General features: G+C 39.9%; 2 protein-coding genes across 6 annotated transcripts; both read left to right on the top strand.

Moving 5' to 3' along the window:
- The first annotated feature begins 91 nt into the window (after positions 1 to 91).
- Positions 92 to 3,175, top strand: ran (RAN, member RAS oncogene family). 2 transcript variants are annotated; one of them, XM_034597156.1, is made up of 7 exons: positions 92 to 202; positions 1,092 to 1,143; positions 1,258 to 1,342; positions 1,941 to 2,066; positions 2,189 to 2,376; positions 2,479 to 2,649; positions 2,793 to 3,175. In XM_034597156.1, exons 2-7 carry the CDS (start codon positions 1,105 to 1,107, stop codon positions 2,835 to 2,837), a joined length of 654 nt encoding a protein of 217 aa, XP_034453047.1. In that variant the 5' UTR covers positions 92 to 202; positions 1,092 to 1,104; the 3' UTR covers positions 2,838 to 3,175. The 2 variants fall into 2 exon arrangements, with proteins under 2 accessions (XP_034453047.1, XP_034453046.1); XM_034597155.1 differs by having other exon boundaries at positions 146 to 245.
- A 2,779-nt stretch (positions 3,176 to 5,954) lies between these two features.
- stx3a (syntaxin 3A) lies at positions 5,955 to 23,249 on the top strand. Of its 4 annotated transcripts, XM_034597566.1 has the most exons (11): positions 5,955 to 6,461; positions 14,422 to 14,496; positions 14,596 to 14,695; positions 15,005 to 15,079; positions 15,232 to 15,302; positions 15,418 to 15,526; positions 15,638 to 15,711; positions 16,615 to 16,749; positions 17,794 to 17,904; positions 19,307 to 19,426; positions 19,796 to 21,123. In XM_034597566.1, the coding sequence occupies exons 1-10, from the start codon at positions 6,432 to 6,434 to the stop codon at positions 19,388 to 19,390; spliced, it is 864 nt and encodes a 287-aa protein (XP_034453457.1). In that variant the 5' UTR covers positions 5,955 to 6,431; the 3' UTR covers positions 19,391 to 19,426; positions 19,796 to 21,123. The 4 variants fall into 4 exon arrangements, 3 of the variants coding, with proteins under 3 accessions (XP_034453457.1, XP_034453459.1, XP_034453458.1); XM_034597568.1 differs by lacking the exons at positions 17,794 to 17,904; positions 19,307 to 19,426; positions 19,796 to 21,123 and adding exons at positions 22,416 to 22,507; positions 22,607 to 23,249 and having other exon boundaries at positions 6,054 to 6,461; XM_034597567.1 differs by lacking the exon at positions 17,794 to 17,904 and having other exon boundaries at positions 6,055 to 6,461.
- The last annotated feature ends 763 nt before the right edge of the window (positions 23,250 to 24,012 follow it).

Here is a 24,012-nt window from a genome sequence, read left to right as displayed (position 1 = left end):
GCTTTGGCTCACACAGGCTGAGTGAATTTTTCCACGACCTGTCGCAGTCAATAACCAGCCTGGGGCTGTAGTCACTCAGCGGGGTTTTTTTCCTTTGAGCGCCGGGGTTGTCACGTGATAAGGGCGGAAACTGCCTCCTAGTCCACGCTGAATCTCCCGCGAACGCGGCCATTTACTCTTTTCTCTCCTCGCAGCAGCACCGGTGAGTCTCTGTTTCCTTCTCCCATCGCGGCCCGACTTTGGGTGTAAGTTTGTGTATTTGAGGAAAGTCTGTTTAAGAACTACCGCAGACCTGACGGGGTTTCTGCTCCGTTGGGTGTTTTATCTGTAGCCACGTGAAGAAGCCGCTACCAGACTAGGCCATTGGGTTTTTTCCCTTTCCTCGTAGCTAACGTAGCACGTTAGCTAAGTGAATGGCTTCCATGCCGTGCTGGCTAATCGGCTAGTAGCTCTCCCTCATCTCATCGCTTTGTTTCTGAGAGCCTCTTCATTTATCTGATCAACTATATTTATTATTACTGACTTAATGAGGAGCCTGTTGCCGGTACTGTGTGTTATGTTAATCCCTGGTTGGGGCGGCAGCAGCGGGGAACACGGTGCGGTCTCCCGGGTCGATTGTTTCAACCGAACAAGAAAAAAGTGCGCTCGCCGTTGGTATGGCGCACTCAAACCAACGGCAGCTAGCTGGCCAGTTAGCCAGCGAGTAACTGCTAATCTTTAAAACACGGACTCATAGGCGTGATAGACGAGCTTCCATTCAAAACCTCCTCGCAGGGAAACACGTATGTGATTTACACCTTTCTTATTCAGCTGTTAGCATAACTGAAACGCAGTGTGTTTGGCGTTAGCTTGCATAGAAAGTGCTAGAAGCTGATATCGCTACCAAGCATCAGGCTGCTGGTTGTAGCAGCTTGATGTGAATGTAGCCGCTCAAAGTGTCATTATACCTGAACTATAACACACAGACTGTTGCCTTATAGTTCCTTTATGTATTGTTAACAGCTAACCATGTAGCTGCTAACAGCGTTAGCTCAACGTTAACTGGAGGATGAAAGACGTTCTAACTGTCCCGCCTTGTTTTGTTCAACCAGATAAAGAGCAACCATGGCCGACTCAATGACTCAGTGTGTGGTGGTGTTCAAAGTAAGTTTCTGAAATTATCTAGTAAATGATGTAAATTGAACAAAAGATAATGGCGGTATTTGCGCCAGCAGTGCTGAACCAGTACCAACCAGTGTAAACTCTTCTCCCTCCCAGCTCGTGTTAGTAGGAGATGGAGGCACCGGGAAAACAACTTTTGTGAAGAGACACATTACAGGAGAGTTTGAGAAGAAATATGTCGGTGAGTATCTTGATGTCTAGAGAGAGTGACACGTCAGTTTGGGACAGATAACGAGCTAACAGACGATTCACCAACCGACAGCAGGGGCTAATCAAGCAGTTAGCAGGCCCTGAGCTGTGGGGGCCAACTGGTTCACATGTATATCGGGCTGACTTGACAACATATTGAACAGAAATGCTTTACTAGGTTTTATGTTATTTAGAAAGTGTCTCAATTACGTGATTTGTCCACCAGAGAGCACTGACAAATTGACTTCAACAAATTTGTTGATATATATGTTTTTTTTTTTGTTTTTTTTTAAAGATTATGGGTTGGGCCTTAATTGCAACTTCCAAGATTTTACTTTTGTTGTTGGTCTGTATTATGCAGAACCTGTTTGATAAGGGAAATCCAATCCAGAAAGTAAATGGGTGCATTTCCTCCAGGTGGATATGCCATATGTGCTAACAAACCAATTCAATTTACATCCACGCTTATACAACTACCAATTTCTTTAAACTGAACAATCCTCCCCATTTGTGTTGCTCATTCCTTGGCCCATCCTGTTATACTTTTTATGTTTCACATACTCACCTTTTTTCTTTGCCTAATATTCTAGCTACTCTGGGAGTAGAGGTGCACCCACTGATGTTCCACACCAACAGAGGAGCCATCAAGTACAATGTGTGGGACACAGCTGGTCAAGAGAAGTTCGGAGGCCTGAGAGATGGATACTACATTCAAGGTGTGTTGATCAGTCCTACATTGTGCTGTTACAGTTATTAAACCTTGAACATTCTCTACAATGACTATACATTTAAATGTAAATGTGGGAATGGTGAGGTAAATCATCTGTTACTTCCACAGCTCAGTGCGCTATCATCATGTTTGACGTCACATCTCGAGTCACCTATAAGAACGTGCCTAACTGGCATCGTGACTTGGTCCGTGTATGTGAGAACATTCCCATTGTCCTTTGTGGCAACAAGGTTGACATAAAAGACAGGAAAGTCAAAGCCAAGAGCATCGTGTTTCACCGCAAGAAGAACCTGCAGGTATGTCTGCCCTCATGCCTACTCCAGTCACGTGTGAAAAATGTCAAATAATTGGTGTGTTCTTTTTAACAATCGTCTGATTGCACACTGTTCTGCCTCCAGTACTACGACATTTCTGCCAAGAGTAACTACAACTTCGAGAAACCTTTCCTGTGGCTAGCAAGGAAGTTGATTGGTGATCCCAACCTGGAATTTGTGGCAATGCCTGCCCTCGCTCCCCCAGAGGTCCACATGGACCCAACACTTGCTGCGAAGTACGAGCACGAGCTTCAAGTGAGTAAAACATGCAGGTGCCATGTCTGTTAAATTGACTGTATGTTGTAATTCCAATCCAGCAGCTTCTAGGTCTGGGCCAAGTACTCAAACTCTGCAGTGAACTCATTTATAACTTTAAATCTCCATCTTCTCCTCACCAGGTTGCATCAGAAACAGCATTGCCAGATGATGAAGATGACCTCTAACCTGTTACCCAAATTGTCCCTCTCCCTCCTAGCCGTGGACAGGAAGTTGTTGAAGTCTTGACCCCCCCTTACTGTAAAATCCCTTTTCAGATTTTTTTTATTTTTGAATTTTTTCTGTTTGTTTTAAAACTAAGAAAGATAACTTGGTGAAAAAGTTGTGCTTCTAATTTCACTGTATAAGACACACCCCACCCTAGTGTTGTCATTGGCATGGCAACGTGCTACTCTTCATCGTCGAGCACCCTCCACTGCACTTAACCAGCCCACAGAATGCTGTTGTATGGTGTACTGGAAACACTATGGGGAGTAAACTTTGAATAAAAACATTCTCAATATGACATGTCCTTTTTTTGTTTGCATTTGTTTTAATCTCTCTAACAGTGTTGCTGAAGCTAATGTGATACTTTGTGAGTTGAGGTCGCATCATTAAACCCCTTTTTAAAGAAGACGTTTTGGCCCCTTATTAAAGTGTGACCGTGATCCAGGAAGTTCATAAGGAGTCAAATGGAATTATAAAGTTTATTTGTACTTTTAAATCATGTAACTTTCTACATAGCCCTCACAAGCTTAAATAATAGCCAAACACAACTTAATATGAAAAGTATTGGCTTGATTATGGCAGTCATTTTCACTGTGGTAGGGGACTCTGGACAGGGTCGTTAATTGGAAGTAGGAAGAAAACATTGATAATCAAAAGTGAGACGGTTCAGAGATATACTACTCTTGAATATAATCCCCCCCCCCCCCTGCTAGTTTCCCCAGGTGCATGACACTAATAAATCCCTATGCACATAACTTGATATTTTTGCAAGTCATGTCCACTTTTGTTGGACGGGAGGCTGAACATTTGCCTCTTGTGGGGGCTGTAGTAGACATTTCAGAACTTGTTGAATTCACATCCTCAGTATTTGTACAGGCTTATTTGACTTTTTTTATTTTGATCTAACTGATTTAAACAAACAAATTGGATAAATGAATTTCAGAAAAGACTTAAAAGAATGAGGCCTTTCAGTAACGGCACAAATGAAAACGTGCAAAGTCACTATTGTAAGTAAGGGACATGTCTTGTTACGTGCTGAATACACTGATGTCCACCAGGGGTCACTCATGTTCTTTCAATCTCATTACTCCCTTTGGCATTACCTCATAGTTTGAGGCCTCGTTCACCGTGACGTCAGCCCTCTTTACAAATGACGGTTACAACGTAGTTCAGTCATTTGCACATATATGCTTTCTCACCAATCAGACATGGTTTGATATGTTATAGTCATGAGGTACAATACAGATTTCATTATTGTAAGAACAGCAAGGAGAAAGTTAATTTCTAATAAACTCAAATAAGCAGTGACACAAGCTGTAATGGTCATGAAAACATTTTAAATGATTATTCTGGTTTCCATCAACTCCACAGTTAGCAGGGGAAATGAGAAATGGTGCTTGAACACCATTAAGGCATCCAGGTTTTTATTCTTGAAACTGCCTCTTCAGGCTCATAAATGTCATGTTTAAAGAAATATTGGATTAACAAAAAATGAACTGGCTAATTATAAATTACTTTTATCTGCTTTGTTTGTAATCCTGTAAAGTAGCTTTGAACATTATTAGAAGTGCTTATGTTTTGACCAATTAGCAACATCACCCACACAGAACAGGTAGTTACTGAATGATCACCTTTGTTGCTGTTCTTAAGTACATTTTTCATGTATCTGTACTTTCACTTAAGTGGGATTATTATGACGTATTTTTTACTTTTCATGTTTTTTTTGTTTTTTTTCCACTACTTGTGTTGCTGATTATCTATTTTGTGAGGCCATGGATGTAGTAGTCTGCTGCATTTTTGGAAATAGGCTACAATTTTACTGATTCAAATTTGAGTAGTCCCTCCTCCACTGCTGGGTAGCAGTAAATCCAATGGCTGTCAAGTGGCTATTATTTTCTTCATCTCATCATCAATCACGGAGAACAGGTCGTTGCTCTCTTGTGTGTTAGGTAAAATTGGAGTATTTGCTCCATCACAGAGTGGCAGTAAGTAATAGCATGTCTGCAAATTAAAGAGACATAAAGTTGCTAGTTTTTGTTGGTGGACTATTAGTGTGCATGGGCAGTTGTCAAATGGAGCTGCTTTGTCACCCCCTCCCAATTGCCACGAAGATGGAACCATCGAACACCTGCTTCTACAATGTCAGAGGTCTCCAGATGTTCAGGTGAAAGTGACATCTATTGGTGTTAACATTGATGCAAATCTGTCATGTATAATGTATTAATAGAAAAACTGCCCAGTTCACACCAGGATTTCTGCTGGACACTGATAAGTACAATAGTCTTTAATGGAAAATGAGGCTGGAGCTCTGCAACAAAACCATCATCCCCAGTGTTGCCGCCTAGAAACAAATAACAACTGAATTGAAAAAAACAAAGATCGTTTGATGTAAAACAAAAGACACTCAAACTCTCACATATAATCAATGTCCTCAATTGTAATAATGTAGAGGCAACATTCTATTGTTTTTTTTAATTGCATTTATTTGCTGCTTCTGCTTAGGTTTTAGATTTTATTGTTCCATTTCATTGCTGCTTACATCAGTACTTAGTTTCCTTCCCTCTCATGTACCTTGTGCTTTTGGAATGACAATAAATCTTCTTGAATCTTGAATCTTTTATTGATCATGAGGAGATTCTACCACGTTTCCTTGTTGTTTCCACGTTACCATCTCTTTATGTACATGTATATAGAAGTTCTCTGCGGCCAGTTTCATTTAATAAAGTCTATTTAAAGGTTCAGTGTATATAGAATTTAGTGAAATCTAGTGGTGAATTTTCATGTTGCAGCTGAACACCCCTCACCTCATCCCCCCCTTCCCAACATGAGAGTGAACCTTCAGCCTTCAGTTGTCATAAACACTCAAACGGTGTTTAGTTGGTCCAGTTTGGACTACTGTAAAAAACCATGGCGGCAGTATTTAAATATAAATGGCCCATTCTAGGGTAAAAGAGTTTAGATGCTCACACACTTGTGAAAACATCACAAGGATTATTTCATATTCAGTCTCTGCCAATAGATCCTCTCACATAAATCCTACGCACTGCTTTAAAAAGTAAAGGTTTCATTCAGGCGGTGAGGTGTTCAAAGTTTGTATTATTCACCTGAACGCATCACACTGCTGCAGGTGGCTCAGGGCGTGGCCTCCTCCCCGGCGGACGGGGCCCACCGCGCGCATGCGTGAGACGGAGAAGTGCGTTTTAGAATGATTACCGTCCCGCGCGGAGAGACACAGATTAAACTGCTGCACACAACTGTTGTTTTAATCCGCGGCCCGAGGAGATTTAGCGAAGAGAAAACACCGGGTTTAAACCCAGCAGCCATATTGTATGGGAAAAAAGCGACGGAACGGTTATTGTCGCCCGGGAAAAAAAGAGTGGTCTCCTCCTCAGACTCTGGAGTTTAGCGGAGTTTCATGTTGTTTCTCAGTGGCGGAGGGTTTGTGACGGACAGCTAGCCCAGCAGCCGGCGGAGGAGTCCACGCACCGGGACTAGCTTTTCAACACGGGTTTCGTCAGCTTGGTTAGAAACGTGTTGACTCAACCATCGGAAAGATGAAGGACCGACTGGAGCAACTTAAAGCGGTGAGTGATGTCCAGGAAATGTCAGGGTTGGCTTCAGGTGTCCGTGTCTGTCTCTTCCTCCTCATGGGTCGTTTCTCTGAACGCGTTGGAAAAACACATTATGGAAAAAAAAAAGGAATAAATTCAGATTAATAAAAGCTCCCCCCCCCCCCCCCCCCCATTTCGAATTAATTCACTTTTCAATCAAACCTTTTGGATAAATACATAAAACATAATATTTTGTCCATTGGAACCAACACCCTACCCTGTGATGACATAACTCCTGATGTGTGTAGTAAAATGCCGGTTGTAAAGAGGGTCATCTGTTTAAACATCATTTCCAGTTTCTTTACATGCAGCCATGTTGTGTGGTTGGATATAATTATTATTATTAACAATAAGAATGTTAATAATGAGAAACTTAAATTACATAACACCTTTCAAAACACTGTTACGTTGTACTTCACTTGTTTAAACTATTGAATTAAGACGTGATCTAAATTATTGCCCAATATCCTCTTTACATTGCATATTTAAGCTGCTGCTCTCACCACCATCGCTTCCTCACATGATGAAGACGTGTGTACAAATATCTTTACAATTTACTCAGGTTTAGTTTTGAGCGGTTAACCATTCCGTTTTACTTTCACTAAATGATACCTGCCATTAAAGCTGAAACCAAGAGTTGGTTGTTTATTTAGCTGGCAGACAGAAAATATATCAAGAAATGTGTAAAATATTCTCATTTCAGCTCCTCATATGTGGTGGGCGGTGGTTTTATGTCAATGGATATTAAACATCATGGTTGTGATCTGATGGTCACACAAAAAAATATTTTTTATAACTGTAATATGATTTCATAGACAAAGTGATTATCTAAAGAAGAAAACAGAAAGGTAACAGATGCATAGTAACAATGGAAAAGTCATTCTTTACAACTGTAGTTCCCCTTTTTGCTAGGAATACGTTAAACCATTGAAAATACTAGAATGACACTTACTAGAAATCTCACAATCTTAAGAAGAAAAAAAAATCTAGTTCGTTTTAGAAATGAATGGTTATCGATGGTTCATGGAAATTGGTTGAGTAGTTTTTACGTAGTCCTTCTACAAACAGACAAAGGCAGACGAACACATAATATTTTTGGTGGAGGTCATAACAAGTATAGTCAAAGTATAAAGTTGTAAAATGGATACAGGATCTAATGTTCGGGTTGACTGTATCTGAGTTCAAGGGCCCAAACAATCCATTCCTATGTCTCAAGTCATCACAGTCAGATTATTATGATTATTAAACAGAGTCATCACTGGCAACACCGAGGTTTCCATTTTATTCACTTTTTCTCTATTCAAAACCAAGTTAATGACAGTAAATACACTTGCAGGGGAGGGGGGTAAGGCCTTGATCCTTTTGTAACCCAAGTCGGGATGTGTTGCTATAGCTACTGCTGGCCAAATATTTGCCCCCCAGGCGTCTGTATCTCACACAGCTGGCTTCTTTTCAGGGAAAAGAAGTGCAGATAGCAAATGAAGTAGGTCAGTTATTTGTTGGGAGGTTATGTTAAAAGTTGGAAAGTCATATCACTGCTTCCACCCTACACTTTCCAGGATGCATTCCTCAGTTTACCTTCTAATGTTTAACTTGATTACTGTAATTTAGGCTGTAAATTGTGTGGTTTGGGTGGGAGCATGTATTCATGTGAATGTGTGCTCATGCCACCAGCGTGATTATGTCACCTGACATACCTTAGACCTGGAGAAGCTTGGGAAAGAGAAGCAACATGGAACCAGGAGCTTAACCTGAGCTTTGGCTCTTTGTGACAGCTCATGCTGGAAGTCGTTTACTCACGTTTTAATACGGTTGCCTGCTCAGACCATTTTAAACAAAAACATCAAAATCATTAGTTAGTTACATGTTAGCTTGACAACTTTAAAAAGACTTGAGTAAAGCTCCAACTACAAAAATATATTGGGAAAATATTTTTATTGAAAAAATGCTCCCATGTTTCTAGCTCATCACATGTGAAGATAAGGTTTTTGTCCTCTTTATCATTGTAAACTGAATATTGTTCGGTTCTGGACCATAGGTCAAAAGTGTCTCCTTTTGATGGACACATTTTTTTGATATTCTTTGACTGAACTTATCTGGTGGCTGGCTGCAGTATTGCTTGTAAATCCATCCTCCTTCATGTTGGATGGGACATGAGGGAAACAAACACATCAAGTACATTTTTTCACAAAGATGTTTCTGTCATTTTAGGTAGTTCTTATGTTTGTTGAAGTTTGGTTTTAATCAGTTATTTGATGCTGTAAAAATGGGCGGAAACATCATTAATTAACAGCTGAGGCTGAATCGCGATTGGTTGAGCATATGTGTTGGCAAGACCTAGATACCACGGCTCCATCCCCCGATTGCTACTGCACAGACTCTGGCTCTAAATGCGCAAGATGGCAGCTTTCATATCCAAGCTATTTCGACATTTCTGTATACTCGGAGGAAGAAGAGATGCGTTGTCCATCTTCTTTACTGTCTATGGCCAAAATAGAATCGGTGAATACAGTCTTTACGTGCAGTTAGTCTAAAGGCTGATGTCAACGTGACGGCTCAGTGTTCTTCATCCTTTCTGTCCCATTTCCCTCTTAATATTTTCGAATGTCCTTTCAGTCAAAGCCTTACCCTCCCTGCACACTGTGTGACTTTCCTCCGCGATATGGCTCCGATATCAGCACACTGAATGGGGGATATTCTACCGGCACAAATGTGTTTTTTTACTATGGCACATGCACTTTTTAAATCCCTTGTCAGATTTCAGCGTTGCATTAACACAAGTCCTGATGAGAGTATTTTGGCTTCTGTCACCATGCCGCTGTAAATCCGACCTCAGGTCTCTCTCCTGCTGCTGCTAATAGCTGTTGGCTCACTCTCTAAACCATCCTGTGGGACAATGTAGTGCACAGAGCTGCACCTAAAAATTATTTTCATAATTATTTAACCTGCTGAATGGCTCTTTTCATAGTTTAGTCTGTAACATGCAAAACACAATTTTGTGTGACTACAGAATACATTATTGATGTTCTAGGTATAAAAGAATGAGTTCAAGGTATAAAATGTTACAATTCTTAATGAAAATGTCTAAAAATGACAAACCTATGTTATATATTTCATTGACTTGTGAACTTACGTCGTCTAAAATGTTTCCAGCAATGTTCAAACCCAGGGAAATCCCAAATTTTTTCAAGGGACGTTTCATTGTGGTTGCCTTTTAATCATGTCATATCTGCTTTACCGCTGGCTTTTTTCCTTCTCTGCTATAACTTCCAGAACAAACTATGTATGACTAAGGAAACACACACTGTTTAGCCAGTTTGCCTGTTAGCTGTTTTGTCCATCCACTGTATTAGTCACTCGTAATGGATCACGATTATTCATTGCCGGGATCTGCATGTCTAGTTGCTGAGGCTCTCCCAGCAAAACACACACTGTAATGCTGGTGAAAACACCAACTCCCACACGGCTTCACGACGTCTTCATACTAGGTATTTTTGTTATTGTTTTAATCAATGACCAAAATAGTTGCTGATAACTTTTCTTTCAATTGTCCGATAGATTCATTTACAAACTATTGCCGCTCGACTAGTGGAACCATTATTGTGCCCTGTAGTGTATCCTGTTGAATGTGTTATGCTACTGTTTCGTCCTTTTATGATCCCCTGTGACAAAGTCTGCCATTTTATCAGCTCTGTTTCCTTTAGATGACGGAATCACGGGAAAGATAAGAGAGTCAGAGGGTTGGCCCTGTGTTTATTGAGTTTTGTGCATGATAATGAGTCATAGAGGTCACTCCATTTTTATTTTACATTGGCTCTGATGCATATTGTTCGTGTGTATGCTGAAGTAAATTTGACTGCGGGGGTGTAAAGGCCAACCCAATGAGCTCTGTCTTTGTACTTGTGTATGTGTCTCTATTTTTTCTATCCATTGGTTGGATCCCTCTTTACGTAGTTTCCCATTTGATCAGACTTTCCTGAATCATAAAGGTGTCATCTAATTGGAGGTCAGATGACATTGTGTGCAAAGAGAGCCAGTCAGTTTTATGACCATCTGTATTTGTGAAGCTGACGCTAGTTGACTCTATCTGCTGCAGAGTAAAACCTCGGCTCAGTCATTGCCTTGTTGAGAGGAATTATGCAACATGACATATGGTGCTTTGTCTGCAGAATAAGTGTCATTAAATGTTTTGTATAAAAGCAATGAGCCTGTATCCGGGGTCACATTTCTGTCCCTCATGTGCAGCATGTGTCGTATTTTCTAATATGATGCCAAGTTGTCCAAATGTTATCCTGTGTGTGTTTTTTAATGTTTTCATGATTACACAAGATGTAACTAAGCATGAGATTATAGTGTTTGTGTTGATTTAGTAAAAAAAAAAAAAAAAAAGAAAGAATCTAATTTGCTGCTGGACGGTTGACTCTGTGAATTACCATTTTGGCACAGCTGCTTAAAGTGGAATTAAACCTAGTTTGTTCACAATTTATATATTTAATTTACAGCACCGAGATAGGGAGTGTGTTACTTTCTCCTCTGCATCAGACAATATTGCACAAAACGCTGTAAAATACTGGTCAGTTTGCACAAAAACCTTGCAAACAAGTCATGAAAGGTTACACTGCATTACGCCGCTCACTACCAACCCCCATTCAGTGTTAGGAAACAGTACAAGGTTACTGAGTAATGATTACACTTTTTGATCCAAAAGAATAAAGCATGTGTGAGGTTGTGTGTTCGGCTCAATTCCCTGAATTTATCTTTTAATCTTCTAACCAGAACAGGTGCTTCCAAGTTGAATCATAAGATCAGTGAGTGAGTTTAACAAGAACTGTTGTAAAAGTTTTCTTGATGACTGCGACAAAGTCACTGCCTCTGATGGTTACAGCCATTATCAGCCAGCTTACATGAAAGAAACTGTGTGTGTGTGTGTGTGTGTGTGTGTGTGTGTGTGTGTGTGTGTGTGTGTGTGTGTGTGTGTGTGTGTGTGTGTGTGTGTGTGTGTGTGTGTGTGTGTGTGTGTGTGTGTGTGTGTGTGTGTGTGTGTGTGTGTTTCCTCTTATTTTTGCTGAATGAGAGACACTGGAAGGAAACGAGCACTTGTTCTTATCTTGCTGCTGCATAAGGCTGTGTGAGGGAGCATAATGTATTGGCCAGAGGTTCAAAAACAAGCAGCGTGACCTGTGTGCGTGTCCGGTGAAGTCTCTGTTCCCATGTGTTGTTAGTTACAGCAGGCTGAAACAAATGGTCCCAGGCTGCATTTGCAAGTCAAATTGTAGACGAGGGGTAGAGGGTTAAAGACAAACTAAGAGTCTGCATTTTAACAGTTGTGGTAAATGTGTTTGCACAGAGAGCGAGTTAAACTATATTTTGAAGTGTTGTACTGATATTTATTGAGATTTCCAGTTTAGAGATGAAAACTAAGTCAGTTGATATGAGAGAGTGGAGAAGTTCACAGGTTGGTTTAACATGTTGAATGCTTTGTATTGATTAAAAGGAAGGACACCACCAAGTGTCATCCATTGCCAAACAGAACGAGTGTTAAGGGTGTAGTGGCAAAGCAAAGCTAATCGGGTGTTTAGTGTACACATGTTTGACTTTAAATGCATAAGTAATCAAACGGGAGGGAACACATGGAGCTTTACTTCCTACTCCCCTCCCTCTAACTCCGTCACAGCACGGCCCGATGATGTCTGTTTACACTGCAACTGAGCTGTGGTTTCTTGAAGTCAGTTGAAAACAGGTTGAGTTCCTGGAGCCTGGCCCTCGTCCCTCACCGTGTAAATATTCACCAGCCGCGCCGAGCTCTGTGGGATCGGCCCTGTGTGTACCCACTGTGCCCTGTGATGCTTTTATGACTTCAGCAGAGGGAAGCTCTCTGATGAATTTAGTGTTGGCTGATTCGGATCAGACCAATGTTTCCAGTTGACGTATTCGTAAAGAGCTGCGATAACCAGGAAGCAATTTCATTATAATGGCCTTCAATGGTGGCTCATTGTCTAAATGCTGCTCAGTGTAGGCTTCCTTCCCTGATTAGAAATAAACATCTGGAAAACGCTTTGTATATTTAGACAGAAATTGTGGAATTGAAAGTTGATATCAATACAGTATATTTGAACGTCAGTTTTCAGTTAAAATGTTTGTATTGGCTATACAAACTCAGACTTCATGGTGGGATGATCATAGGAATGTTGATTATTTTGGGACTACTGAATAGTTGGTCATAGTCTGATGTTTGTGTACTTACTTACATTTGATCTAATTTCCTGGTATAAATCAATGAACTGTGCTCATTTTCATTTGGGCAAAGTTTTTTCATATTGCTTTGTGTTAAGACACAATTAAAGGACTAGTTCAACATTTTAGTGAACGTTAATATTGTTTTCTTGTCCCGAGTGAGATGTGAAGTTTATTTCGGTTTTGAATTAATATTTCTTTAACCTAGTGGGGGTTCTCCTGTGCCTGTACTATGAGAGGGAAAACATTGTACCCCAGTGTAGCTCCTGTATAATGTTAGCCTGTTTCAGACTGCTGTGTTCTGCCTGTGTCCTCCATCCTCCTCTTCTTCCTCTGACGTTACTGCTCTAAACTACACGGCTGCACAGTTGAAACCAGCGACTGATTAACATCTCATTGTATTTATAGAGCAATAAAGAAAAACAATATTTACATGTGTTGTTACAGAGTTTCCACTGCAACTGTAGCATTGACAATTGTAAAGAGGTGAAGACACAAGAAGTAAATTGTGGAGTTTCATTGTACCGGTAGTTGGGCCCTTGTTGTCTGGCGACGTTTATAATGGCATTGATTAAATGCCTGTTGACGCTTATTAAACACACGTATTTTCTCATGTGCATAACAAGAACTCTGTCTCTTGAGCTTGTAGAAAGTGCTGATATTGTCAACAGCTCTCATGACTGTAACTATGAAGCTAGAGCCAGCAGGTCCAAAGATCTGTCTAACTTAACTAAAGTTGCCCACCTTCACCATCAAAGTCACAAATTAACACATTATATCTGGTTTGTTTGTCTCCATACGAAAAAGTGTCAAAACAACAGGTTGTGTATTTAATAGAGAGTTAGTGTCTGACTATTTCTTGGTTTGACCCGAAACTTTAAAGTTTCTGCTTCCACCTCACTGTGATGGCAATACTCATGGAACCAGGCCTGATGCTTTCTGATATGTTTAAGAAATGTGGCATATTTTTTTTCACACATGAAAGAAAGCTTTTCTTGTAGAAAAAAACATTTCCTCCCTTAAACTAATATTTAGATACTAATCTTAATACTTTCAGAGGAAACAGAGATTTTACAAATTGTTGAAAGACACAGACACCATTAGGCTCACATGATGTGTGCTGTACACAGACGGGTTAGATTTGTTTTAAACAGAGATGGTTTGGAACCATGTTTTTGCTTCAGACTAGTCTGTTTAACAGGATCTCTGAAATTGTTGTTGACATAGATTGTATCTATTCTCCTTCTTCATGTCATAGAAAACATGATTTAGTGCTGAGCAGTGAGCACTGATAATGAAAATTACCACACAACAGCTGGTTTGTTCTGAGCTGTTTGTGTAGCAGCTTTCAACAACAAGGGAGTACAAGTTGACATAAAACAGAAATGCATTAAGACAAGATATAACAGAAACATAAGGCAATTTAATGAACAGAGATGGGACATAGAAACAGTAAAATAAATTGAAGATAGATAAGTAATGGTCATAAATTGCTGTACAGGCACACATCTGTCTGATTTTCTGTTTTTACCCTGGTGACCACAATGAACATCAGAGTAAACCTTTAATCCCGAGGTGTTGATGACACGCTTTTTATTTATCCTGTGCGCTTCAGAGAAACACCCTTCGCACGCTCTCCCTGTCCAGCTGGACCTGCTGGTATGACTCTGATGCAGTCTCTTCCTTTTTCTTCTCTTAGACGTGTGATCAAGATGACGAAGAGGTGGAGATTGCTGTGGACAACGCAGCCTTCATGGACGAGTTCTTCTCTCAGGTGACTGTTACTGTCACTGCATTAAAGGGGACACGTTGCTGTTGTTTTAGTGATTTGCATATGTTGTGTAATTTTCTATATTTAACTTTTGTGTTTCAGATCGAGGACATTAGGGGCAGTATTGATAAAATTGATGACAACGTGGCTGAAGTCAAAAAGCTCTTCTCTGTCATCCTTTCTGCTCCCACTTCAGATCAGAGTAAGATACCTCACCACCACCAGCCGGACATTTATTAACAATGTACTCACTTAGGTTCCCATTAAGGATGGTTTCCTTCCCAGACCTTCACCCTTAGTAATGTTTTTCATTTACAGGCTGCATTAAATTTTTTGTGTCCCAAATTGGATTCTGTCCTACTTTTGCTCAGAAAAACTCCCCATCATTAAACCTTAATTGATTACTTGAATTGATAATTTCAAGAAAAATTATATAGATGTGTCATTAACTGATTTGAAAATGTCAGAGAATCATAATTGAATAAGCTGACTTGTATCTTTTCCTTTTCAGAAACACAGGATGAACTGGAGGCAATCACTAATGACATTAAGAAGATGGCCAACAATGCAAGAAACAAACTCAAGAGTGAGTCTGCTTCACACACACCACACACACACACATCTCAGAATAATGGTGATGTTTATTCGATATAATGTGAAACAGTGAAGTGAAATGTGAAGTGACAACATGTGATGTGTAATGATCAATCATAAATTAGTATATTGGTTTGTTTCCAGCCATCGAGAGGAATCTGGAGTCGGAGGAGCAGGAGAGGGTCTCAGCTGACATGCGGATACGTAAATCACAGGTAAATGATGCGCACCTTAACTTTCAGGGGGCTGGTTCCACATAATTGTTGTCCACCCATGTTTAATCTTTAACTTACTGCTACGCTATATTATATTTTCTCTGTTGTCTCCCAGCATGCAGTGCTGTCAAGGAAGTTTGTGGAGGTAATGACAAAGTATAATGAAGCCCAGGTGGACTTCAGGGAGAGGAGTAAAGGACGTATCCAGAGGCAGCTAGAGATCAGTGAGTAATTCCCACATACACAGCAATAAAGTCACATGATGGTCCTGCTGTATTCTTTGTCATTTACCCTTCCTTTCCTTTCCTCTTTCCCTTTTCATTTCTCCTTTCCAGCTGGAAAAGCAACCACGGATGAAGAACTGGAGGAGATGCTGGAGAGTGGGAATTCTGCTGTGTTCACTGCAGGGGTAAGAGTGTGTGCTTTTAACATCCACTTTGTTGTTGACACTGGTCATACTGTCAAGTTGTCAGTGGCTCTGGAAAAACTCAAAATGGCTGCATCAACAGGTTAAAGATTAGCTGTGCTTGAACCTATTGGGCTCAAAGTCAGTTTGTTCTATTGGGCCTTATTGAGCCCTCTGACCCTCATTCACAGATATAACAGCCAAGTGGTGCTTCTCAAAAACAAAAACAAATAGAAAGAGAAGAGGATCATTAACTTTTCAGGCAAGAATGCGTTGTATTTTGAAGTGGGCTATCTGAACAAATGCTCTAACATGGGTTGCAAGAATATGATGACACATCATGACAGAGAGTGTTTTGTTGTTTTGTTTCAGTTGCATGGAACCTCTGGTAAAATGAGAGCAAAGTACATTTCAAATTGTGAGAAAGCTTCTCTGAGCACAAGGTTGTTTCCAGTACAACCTGAGAAGAATTTCTTGCACAAGGACACACAATGTAGTTTGACATTCTCCGATCTGATAGCAACTAAATGCTTTAAAAAACGTGCCTTAGCCAACGTGACCATGAATGCAAATAGAAAGGGAGAATAGAGAAAGTTTGCGATGAAATAGTCTCAGTCCTTTAGATTACAGTGTTTTCTTACTACAGTCCTCAAACCAAAATTCTAAAATGACCAACTGTGCTTCTTTAAAAGTCAGCAAGTATAGTGACACTGAATTCATAAAAGAAAAACAACTGAAGGAATTGAATTGGCTTAATTTTACCTTGGTAAGGTTTTTACAGTACCTTTGTATTCAGGAAGTTTTAATCTGTGAAACATAAAAAGGTTTAGTAGAAAAACAAATGTATGGTCCCTAAAGTAAAGTATTGAAAAGGGATATGATTTTGATGTTCTCTCTTCTCCACAGATTGTGGACTCTGGGATCTCTAAACAAGCCCTGAGTGAGATCGAATCCAGACACAAAGACATCGTGCGTCTGGAAAGCAGCATCAAGGAACTGCACGATATGTTTGTAGACATTGCCATGTTGGTTGAGAGCCAGGTACACTCCTCCACTCTTTTGATCAGCCCATCATTTTATCTGCCCATCAGTTACTTCAGTAACCTAATACCTAATCCATTCGTTTATTCACTCCTTGCATCGACCCTGGACTCTTATCTGCAGCTCTGTTTAATCCAGACTGTATTCAACTCTTTTTCTTCCTGTTTGTTTCTCTTGTCATCACTTCTGTGGTCTGACCATCGATCTGCGTCTGTCTCTGTTTCCTCTTTTCCAGCTCCATGCATGTCTTATACATCTCTTTACATTCTCCTTCCACTGCCTCCTCCATCTCATCACCCAACACTGATGGAATCAACATTAATGCTTTTAGTAAGATGTATGAATTCTGCATCATTGTAGAACAGAGCAGACTTTGCACTACAATCAGTATAAACACGTGTCAGTAACTGTGTGTTTTTATGTGTACATGAGTATAACTACATATTTCTTGCTGCTTACACCATGCTTTCTGAGGGAAAAGCTTGTTTGAGGTAAGGGACACTGCACTGTTTGTGTTGGGTGAGTTTGCTGGACTCTTGTTTTCTCAGCAAGAGCAACTGTCTCAACCAACTCTTGACCTTCACCATGTTGTATTTTAAGTTTTTTTGCTGGAAGAAGTTTGTTCCAAAGAAACTGAGCAATATCATCAATCATGGAAATTGACCCTAGCATTAAAAGCTAAAACTAAACTGGAGTCATTATTGAAACTGTCTTAACTAGAATATTCTGCCAAGGCCCAACAGTCCCCTTTAAATTCATTCAACATTACATAAACTTATAGATGTGAGTTCCCTAATTGTGCCAGATTTTTCTCAAGATTCATACTTTTTTTAAACGTATCTCACAATGTTAAAGAATGGAAACTGTCTGAATATCAAAAGTGTTTTTCACAATATAATAAAAATATATATTTTTAAAGACATTCCAAAATTCTTCAATGAACTTGAAACTTATGAAAACATGTGTCTTTAAACAACTCTACTACTTGTGTTCTACTGGTTGAGTTGTTGCTCTGCATCTTACTGTTTGTGTTGTGTTTTTCAGGGTGACATAGTAGACAACATAGAGCAGAATGTATCCAAGTCAGTGGACCACATAACAGTCGCTAAGGAGCAGACCAAAAAAGCTGTAAGGTACCAGACCAAAGCTCGCAAGGTAATGTGATGCAAGGATGCCCCAGCTTGCTCGTGACCTCTTCCTATTTTTTCTGCTTACTTTCTATACACACTAACACTTTTTACACTGTTTGACACAGCGTGTGTTGACAGTTCACACTCCCTCACCCTGCACCCACAATACCAATGGTGCGTAACTGTTGCATTCCGTGTGCTTTGCTTTTCTTTTTTTCTGCCTCTCTCACTTGTCATATTTATTTTCTTGTACTTTTCGTAACGTCTCGTCCCCTCGACCCACGTTAGGGTGGAATGATTGAAAGGATTGAGAGCAACATGGACCAATCAGTGGGCTTTGTGGAAAGGGCTGTAGCCGACACTAAGAAAGCAGCAAAGTTTCAGCAAGAGGCTCGCCGTGTGAGTGACTACGGTCAAGAACAGCAGTCTGGTTTCCCAAAAGCAACAGTAAAAGTTTTGTTTTTATGGATTTAAAGAAGAATGTCGATGACCCTGAAATCACTGATCTACAAATTTAAATACAGGGGATGAGAAATGAAATGGACGCCACAGGACAAAGATTGAGTCAGATTCATGTTCACAAGTTTGATCTTACATAACAATCCATAATATATTGGTGGTCCATGCATGTCGGCCAATGAAGCACATGTTTCTGGTAGAATCTTTGTTACATAAACCCTTTTTTCTACTGTATAGTTTAAGATCATTGCAATGAAAAGTGGAAACCGTTTTAATCACAGATTGCTTTTGGGAAACCTGCCTAGCGACATGAAGACCATCCCATCACCATCGAGACCCCGATCTTCACCTTGTTACGTGTGATGATCCCCCACCTCTCCTGTCCTCTTGGTCCTGAGCCCTCCACCCTGTGGTTCTCTGTGCTTTGATCTGCCCAGCACCAACAAACAAAACCAAGACCACCACCCCCCCACCCCCCCCACACACACACACAAACTCACACACTTATATACATGTTCTACACTTAACTCTTTTTCTCCCACTTCTTTCTCTTCAGCTTTAACCCTAACTTTGTCTCCGTTTACAGTTTGCTCAAGACGTCTGCATTATTCTCGTTGTTCTTATTCTTTGGTTTGTTTCGCAGTGTGTTCGCTGTTCTCGCTGCTTCAGTATGTGGGAAAATAACTGTTGAACTGTGACATTAACATAAAGTCAACCTTGTTGTGCCAAGTGAAAACTGATTTATCAGACTTCATTGAAGCGCAGTGTTTGGGTAGTTACCAACCAACAAAGAGAATAAATGAAGCTTGATATAGCCATTGTTCACTCATAAAACTTCTATAAAGACTTTATAGTGTACAGCAATAGTTACTGTAATGATCACACATAAGTATAAAATAAGAGTATAATTAATGTTGTTTCAACACTGAGAATGATCCTGATGGTGCTGTGTTGGTTGTTCCCAACAGAAAATGATCATAATAGTGGTGGTTGTGGTGATCTTGCTGGCCTTACTAGCTCTCATTATCGGGTTGTCAGTGGGACTGAAGTGAAGCTGATGAGCTAACTGAGTAAGAGGAGAGCTAAGGGTGAGTAAATCCGCAGCAAATAACACCTGCAGTGCCATGTTGGGTGTGTGTGGGTATGATGACGACTTTGGAAAAGGGTTTGCAGGTTCTTTTCCTCCGGCTCCCTGAAGGTGTCTGTGTGTTTTTCCTCTGTATCCAGAGGGCTTAATTAAGGTGTGTTTGTGTGCTTTTGAAGTTATTGGGTGTGTGTGTTTTTTTTTTTCTTCCATTCTGCATCACTTGCCTCTGGTTGCTGCTAAACAAACAAAGCAGAGCTGACAGTGAGTTAGTCACACACCGTTTTAAGCTGGTGTTTCGTCTGTGGGCTCGTTTCAGTTCCCATGCAGCTCATCACTAAACGCTGCTCTCTCTTTGTGTCTCTCTCTGTAGAGGATGATGGTTATTGGTGCCGTCTGTGCTGTGGTTGTTCTCATCCTCCTCATCGTCGTCCTCACACTAAAGCAGGACCTCTGTGTTGCTGCCAATCATCAGTTCATTCATCGTCACTCCATCCTTCCCTCCATCAGCTGACCCACCAAAGAACAGTTTGATACTGGTCACTTCAGATGGATACAATCATATTTCATCCAAAGATCAGCAGTTTAAAACTGCACCAAGAGTGGAGGAAGGCTTGATGTGACATTTGAAAGCTGAAAAAAAAAAGAGGACCTACAGAAACATAACAAAATATTTCTGACTTTTGAATTACTTTCATCATTCCCTTCCGAACCATCCTCCCTGAATTGTGAGGGTTTGTTTGACTCCTTCATGCAGCTTGGACAGATTTGAGGAAGCTCTACTGTAAATGAGGAAACATGATTGATGCTGAGGTGAGGTACAATTCCCACTGTACTATGTACACGTAGGCGAAAAGGGAATTGAAAAATAACTGATCGTAATTCCACTAGTGTCACTAAACATTTCATTGTGCAGCATTCGGTGCCAAAGAATCAGCCTGGAAGTTTTTGTCAATCTGAGATTTATTAAGTCCCAGTGAGACACGCATCACCTCCACTGTCTTCATGTCTTTCCTTTATGAGCCTTGACACATTTGTGATTGAAAAGCTTGCTACTGTAATGGGATTTTTGTTTTTTTGGAGGAGTTTCAGCACTTTCACATTTCAAAATATGACTTAATTTCTGTGATTAGGCTCAGATGATGATGTAAATAATATAAATGTTATATTTTCTGTTATGAATATCTGGCCTGAATATGAAGCAGTTCTCTAAACTTGAAGAGGATCGGTGTGCGGACTTATGATTCTTCAGTTTTATAGAGCACGTTGGTTTTAATGTTAAATTTGTGAAGGATGATGCTTATGGAAACACATTTCATGGCTGGGCAGAGCTAAGATTAGCAAAGAAGGAAAAGGGCTAGCGGCATAAACATGCACTCCTTGCTTGAATATTTATCTGAACACTGTAGCACTATTACATATGAAGGCATGATTGTCTCGTCTGTAAAAACATGACGTTTTAATGCCACATGATGTAAAGAGACATGATGTAATTACACAAGTGGCTTATTTGCCAGAAGAGCCAAAATAGTTTTTGTATTTATTATACGTTTTGATGAAGTGTTGCTAATAAAGTCACACAGGATGAAGTGTAAATGGAAATTTTAACTTGCAGTATTGTGTCAGTGGCAGGTGGCTGTGAAACCACTGTGAGATGCATTTTCTGCCATGTTTTAGGTCTCATAATATTTCTACTATAAACTTACAACTCGGTTTATAAGGTACAGCAATAATCCAATCTAATACGACAGCCCTGGTTGTTATAGTTTGTGATGTTGGTTAAACTTAGTCAACATGTTGGAGGTTGTAGTTTGTGGTGCTGTTGAACTGTATTGCTTTATAGGGAAGAGATGAGCCTGCCCTCACTTATATAACTATAAAGACGTATAATTCAACAAACCCACTAAGTGCAAAATCCCAAAACTTTCATATTTGCATGTTTTTTCCAGTTTCAGTCCATGTTTTCTGAAAAGTCAATGACTGAATTAAGTATACATGTTTAGCAAATTAGTGGAGGATTTCCAGCCGGGCTGTCGTACAAGACTGATTTAGCTGTAAAATTGCAGTTGAGTTCTATTCTGGTTGGTCATCACCATTTCATTAGCTCATTTTTGGTGGAGAGAACATGTCAAACTTTCAATTTACTGAACCACAGTGTACATATGGTCATTCTGTAGCTTAATAGGGTAGTTAAAGCAGCTTATTAAATACTGTATTATACACTGGTTATATCAGCCATCAAAGGTTTTTCAGTGCAACGACAATGAAGTTACCACAAGAGACACAGTCACTCAGTGAAATCCTTCAAACGGAGCCTGGGTGATGCTTTTCATTCAGCTTGTGAAGGAAACACTTGACAATGAGAGGCCACCAGCTTGATCTGTACACCAGTGCAGTCTGCTCTGTTTGGCTTCTGTCCACAACCTTTCAATCCTAATGCTTCTATTCAAGGGTTTTCCTTCAGCACAGGCTGCAGGAAGAGCTCAGCTGAAACTGTTGGAGTCTGTTTTTAACTTAAATGCCAATGATTTTAATGGTGATTAAAGATTTTATGTTTTTTAACTACTGTTTGAAGAGTGCTTCATTTGCAGAGTCATGCTCATCTGCCCAGCTTGACTCTGAGGGACACGAGGTAAATATGTAATTGAATTTGTACTCTTTTTGGATGACTGGAGGATCTGCGTGAATGTTTTTTGTGGGTGCAGCATGTTTATACAGAATATTGTATAACCACTGTGTTGCAAAGTACAGCCTTTCAAAGACAAGTGTAAAAGAGGAGGTACGTTTTTCGCGCACACACACGCACACACGCACACACACAGACATGTATATAACCACTCTGACCCACTTCTCCTTTTTGCTCGAATCATTTCCTCAAACCGTTGTGTCCATACATGTGAATTATTGTCCTGTGTTTGGCTGCTTTGTGTTTACAATCATGACTTGCAGTTTAATTTTTGTGTTTTTAATTTCCATCTTTTTAAAATCTACAGAAAAAGATGATGATTACTTTGTGCTGTACCATCATTGGGATTGTTGGGTTCTCCTATCTCTACAGCTTCTTCTCATGAGCACTCATTCACAGGTAAAACACCTGCATCGGGCTCTAGCTTTATGAATTCTCTACTTGCACACTACATGTAAATAAAAGTGTATTTTTTTTGTCTTTATTTGCTGTTTCTAGGAAAGATGCTTTCTCCAAGAACAAGAATATTTCCTGATATGCCCCCAGTTCCACCCTCAACATTATTTGAATCTGTTTTAAACAATACAAAGTATATTTAAATTTTTGAACCATATCTATCCTGAACACTTACCTCTGTATTTAATATTTGATTTAAAAAGATTTTCTTGCTGTATGAAGTGTTTGAAAACGTGTTATAAGTGTGTAGATCTTTCTCAACCTGTTCACTGCCACTTGACGAGTAATTGTTTGGGGTTTTAGTCTACCGCCCCCTGGTGGTACATAAAGGGAACCATTTTATTTAGAGAAAATTTGAATAAGCTGAAATTATTATTATTATGCATTAAAAGAATGAACGTGATCTTTTTCCTTGCCGTGTAAGCCACCAATGTCAAATCATACACATATAGAAATGAGCTCTGGTCATACATATATCACATTCAAATTAAGTAGTGTTTTTTTTATTGTTTGATGTCATTATTATTTTAATGAATTGTGTGATTTTTATGTTGTTGTGTGTGATCTGTATGAGTCTGTGTTGCTGCAATGCTTGTATTAATGGTCGTCTGTGTAACTCGCTCACTGGCTGTGTGTCAACCCAGTAAAGCCTGTTATGTAATAAAAGATGTATGTGCGTAAAACCGTGTTGGTTCATGCTTCGTGTGTGTGTGTGTGTGTGTGTGTCTGTGTCTGTGTCTATCGCCTGTTTGCACTGAAGGATCCAAGCTTCTACCGCCCAACACATGTTAACTGTCAAAGCTCTGTCCATGTTATGTCTCGTTTCATATGTTTATTGTTAATGTGAGCGCGACCTAACATCCGTGCGTGAAGCTTTCCTGACCTAATTTCATCCCTCACCACGGAGCCAGGCCCCGCCCACCAGTACTGCGTGGGGCGGGTACTACGCGAGGGTGCGTTGGGTTTGCTGCTTCGTGTTTGGAGGAACCTGGAGCAGTAAGACAATTGTGTTAATGGTATGAAGATCTGTCCATGAGCTGATGAATTGACTGATCAGCAGCAATCTAAATGATGAAATCATTATTTATCGTTTTTAAAAGGGTAAAATGTTTTCTGTTTCTAATCCATCAAATGTGAAGATTTTATACGTTTCTTAGTCACATAGTAGTAACATTAATATTGATGTACTGTACAATAATAATACATTTGAAGACGTCACCTGTTGGGGCTTCTTTTTTCTTTGACATTTCTCTGCAGTTGGAAGACAAAACAATATATTAATTGAAAATCAACAGATTAGTCAGTGATGAAAATAATCATGAGTTGCTGCCTTGAATACAATGCTTTATTATTGATAGTACTGGAGGTACATCCACTCAAGTCAAGTCTACTACTACTACTTCAATTTTGAGGTACTCTATGCTATGATTTATCTTTCTCCCCCCATA

This window comes from Hippoglossus hippoglossus, chromosome 10, assembly GCF_009819705.1.
Source record: "Hippoglossus hippoglossus isolate fHipHip1 chromosome 10, fHipHip1.pri, whole genome shotgun sequence".
NCBI lineage: Eukaryota > Metazoa > Chordata > Actinopteri > Pleuronectiformes > Pleuronectidae > Hippoglossus > Hippoglossus hippoglossus.
The sequence above is the reverse complement of the archived record's forward strand: the minus strand, read 5'-3'. Positions and strand labels throughout refer to the sequence as shown.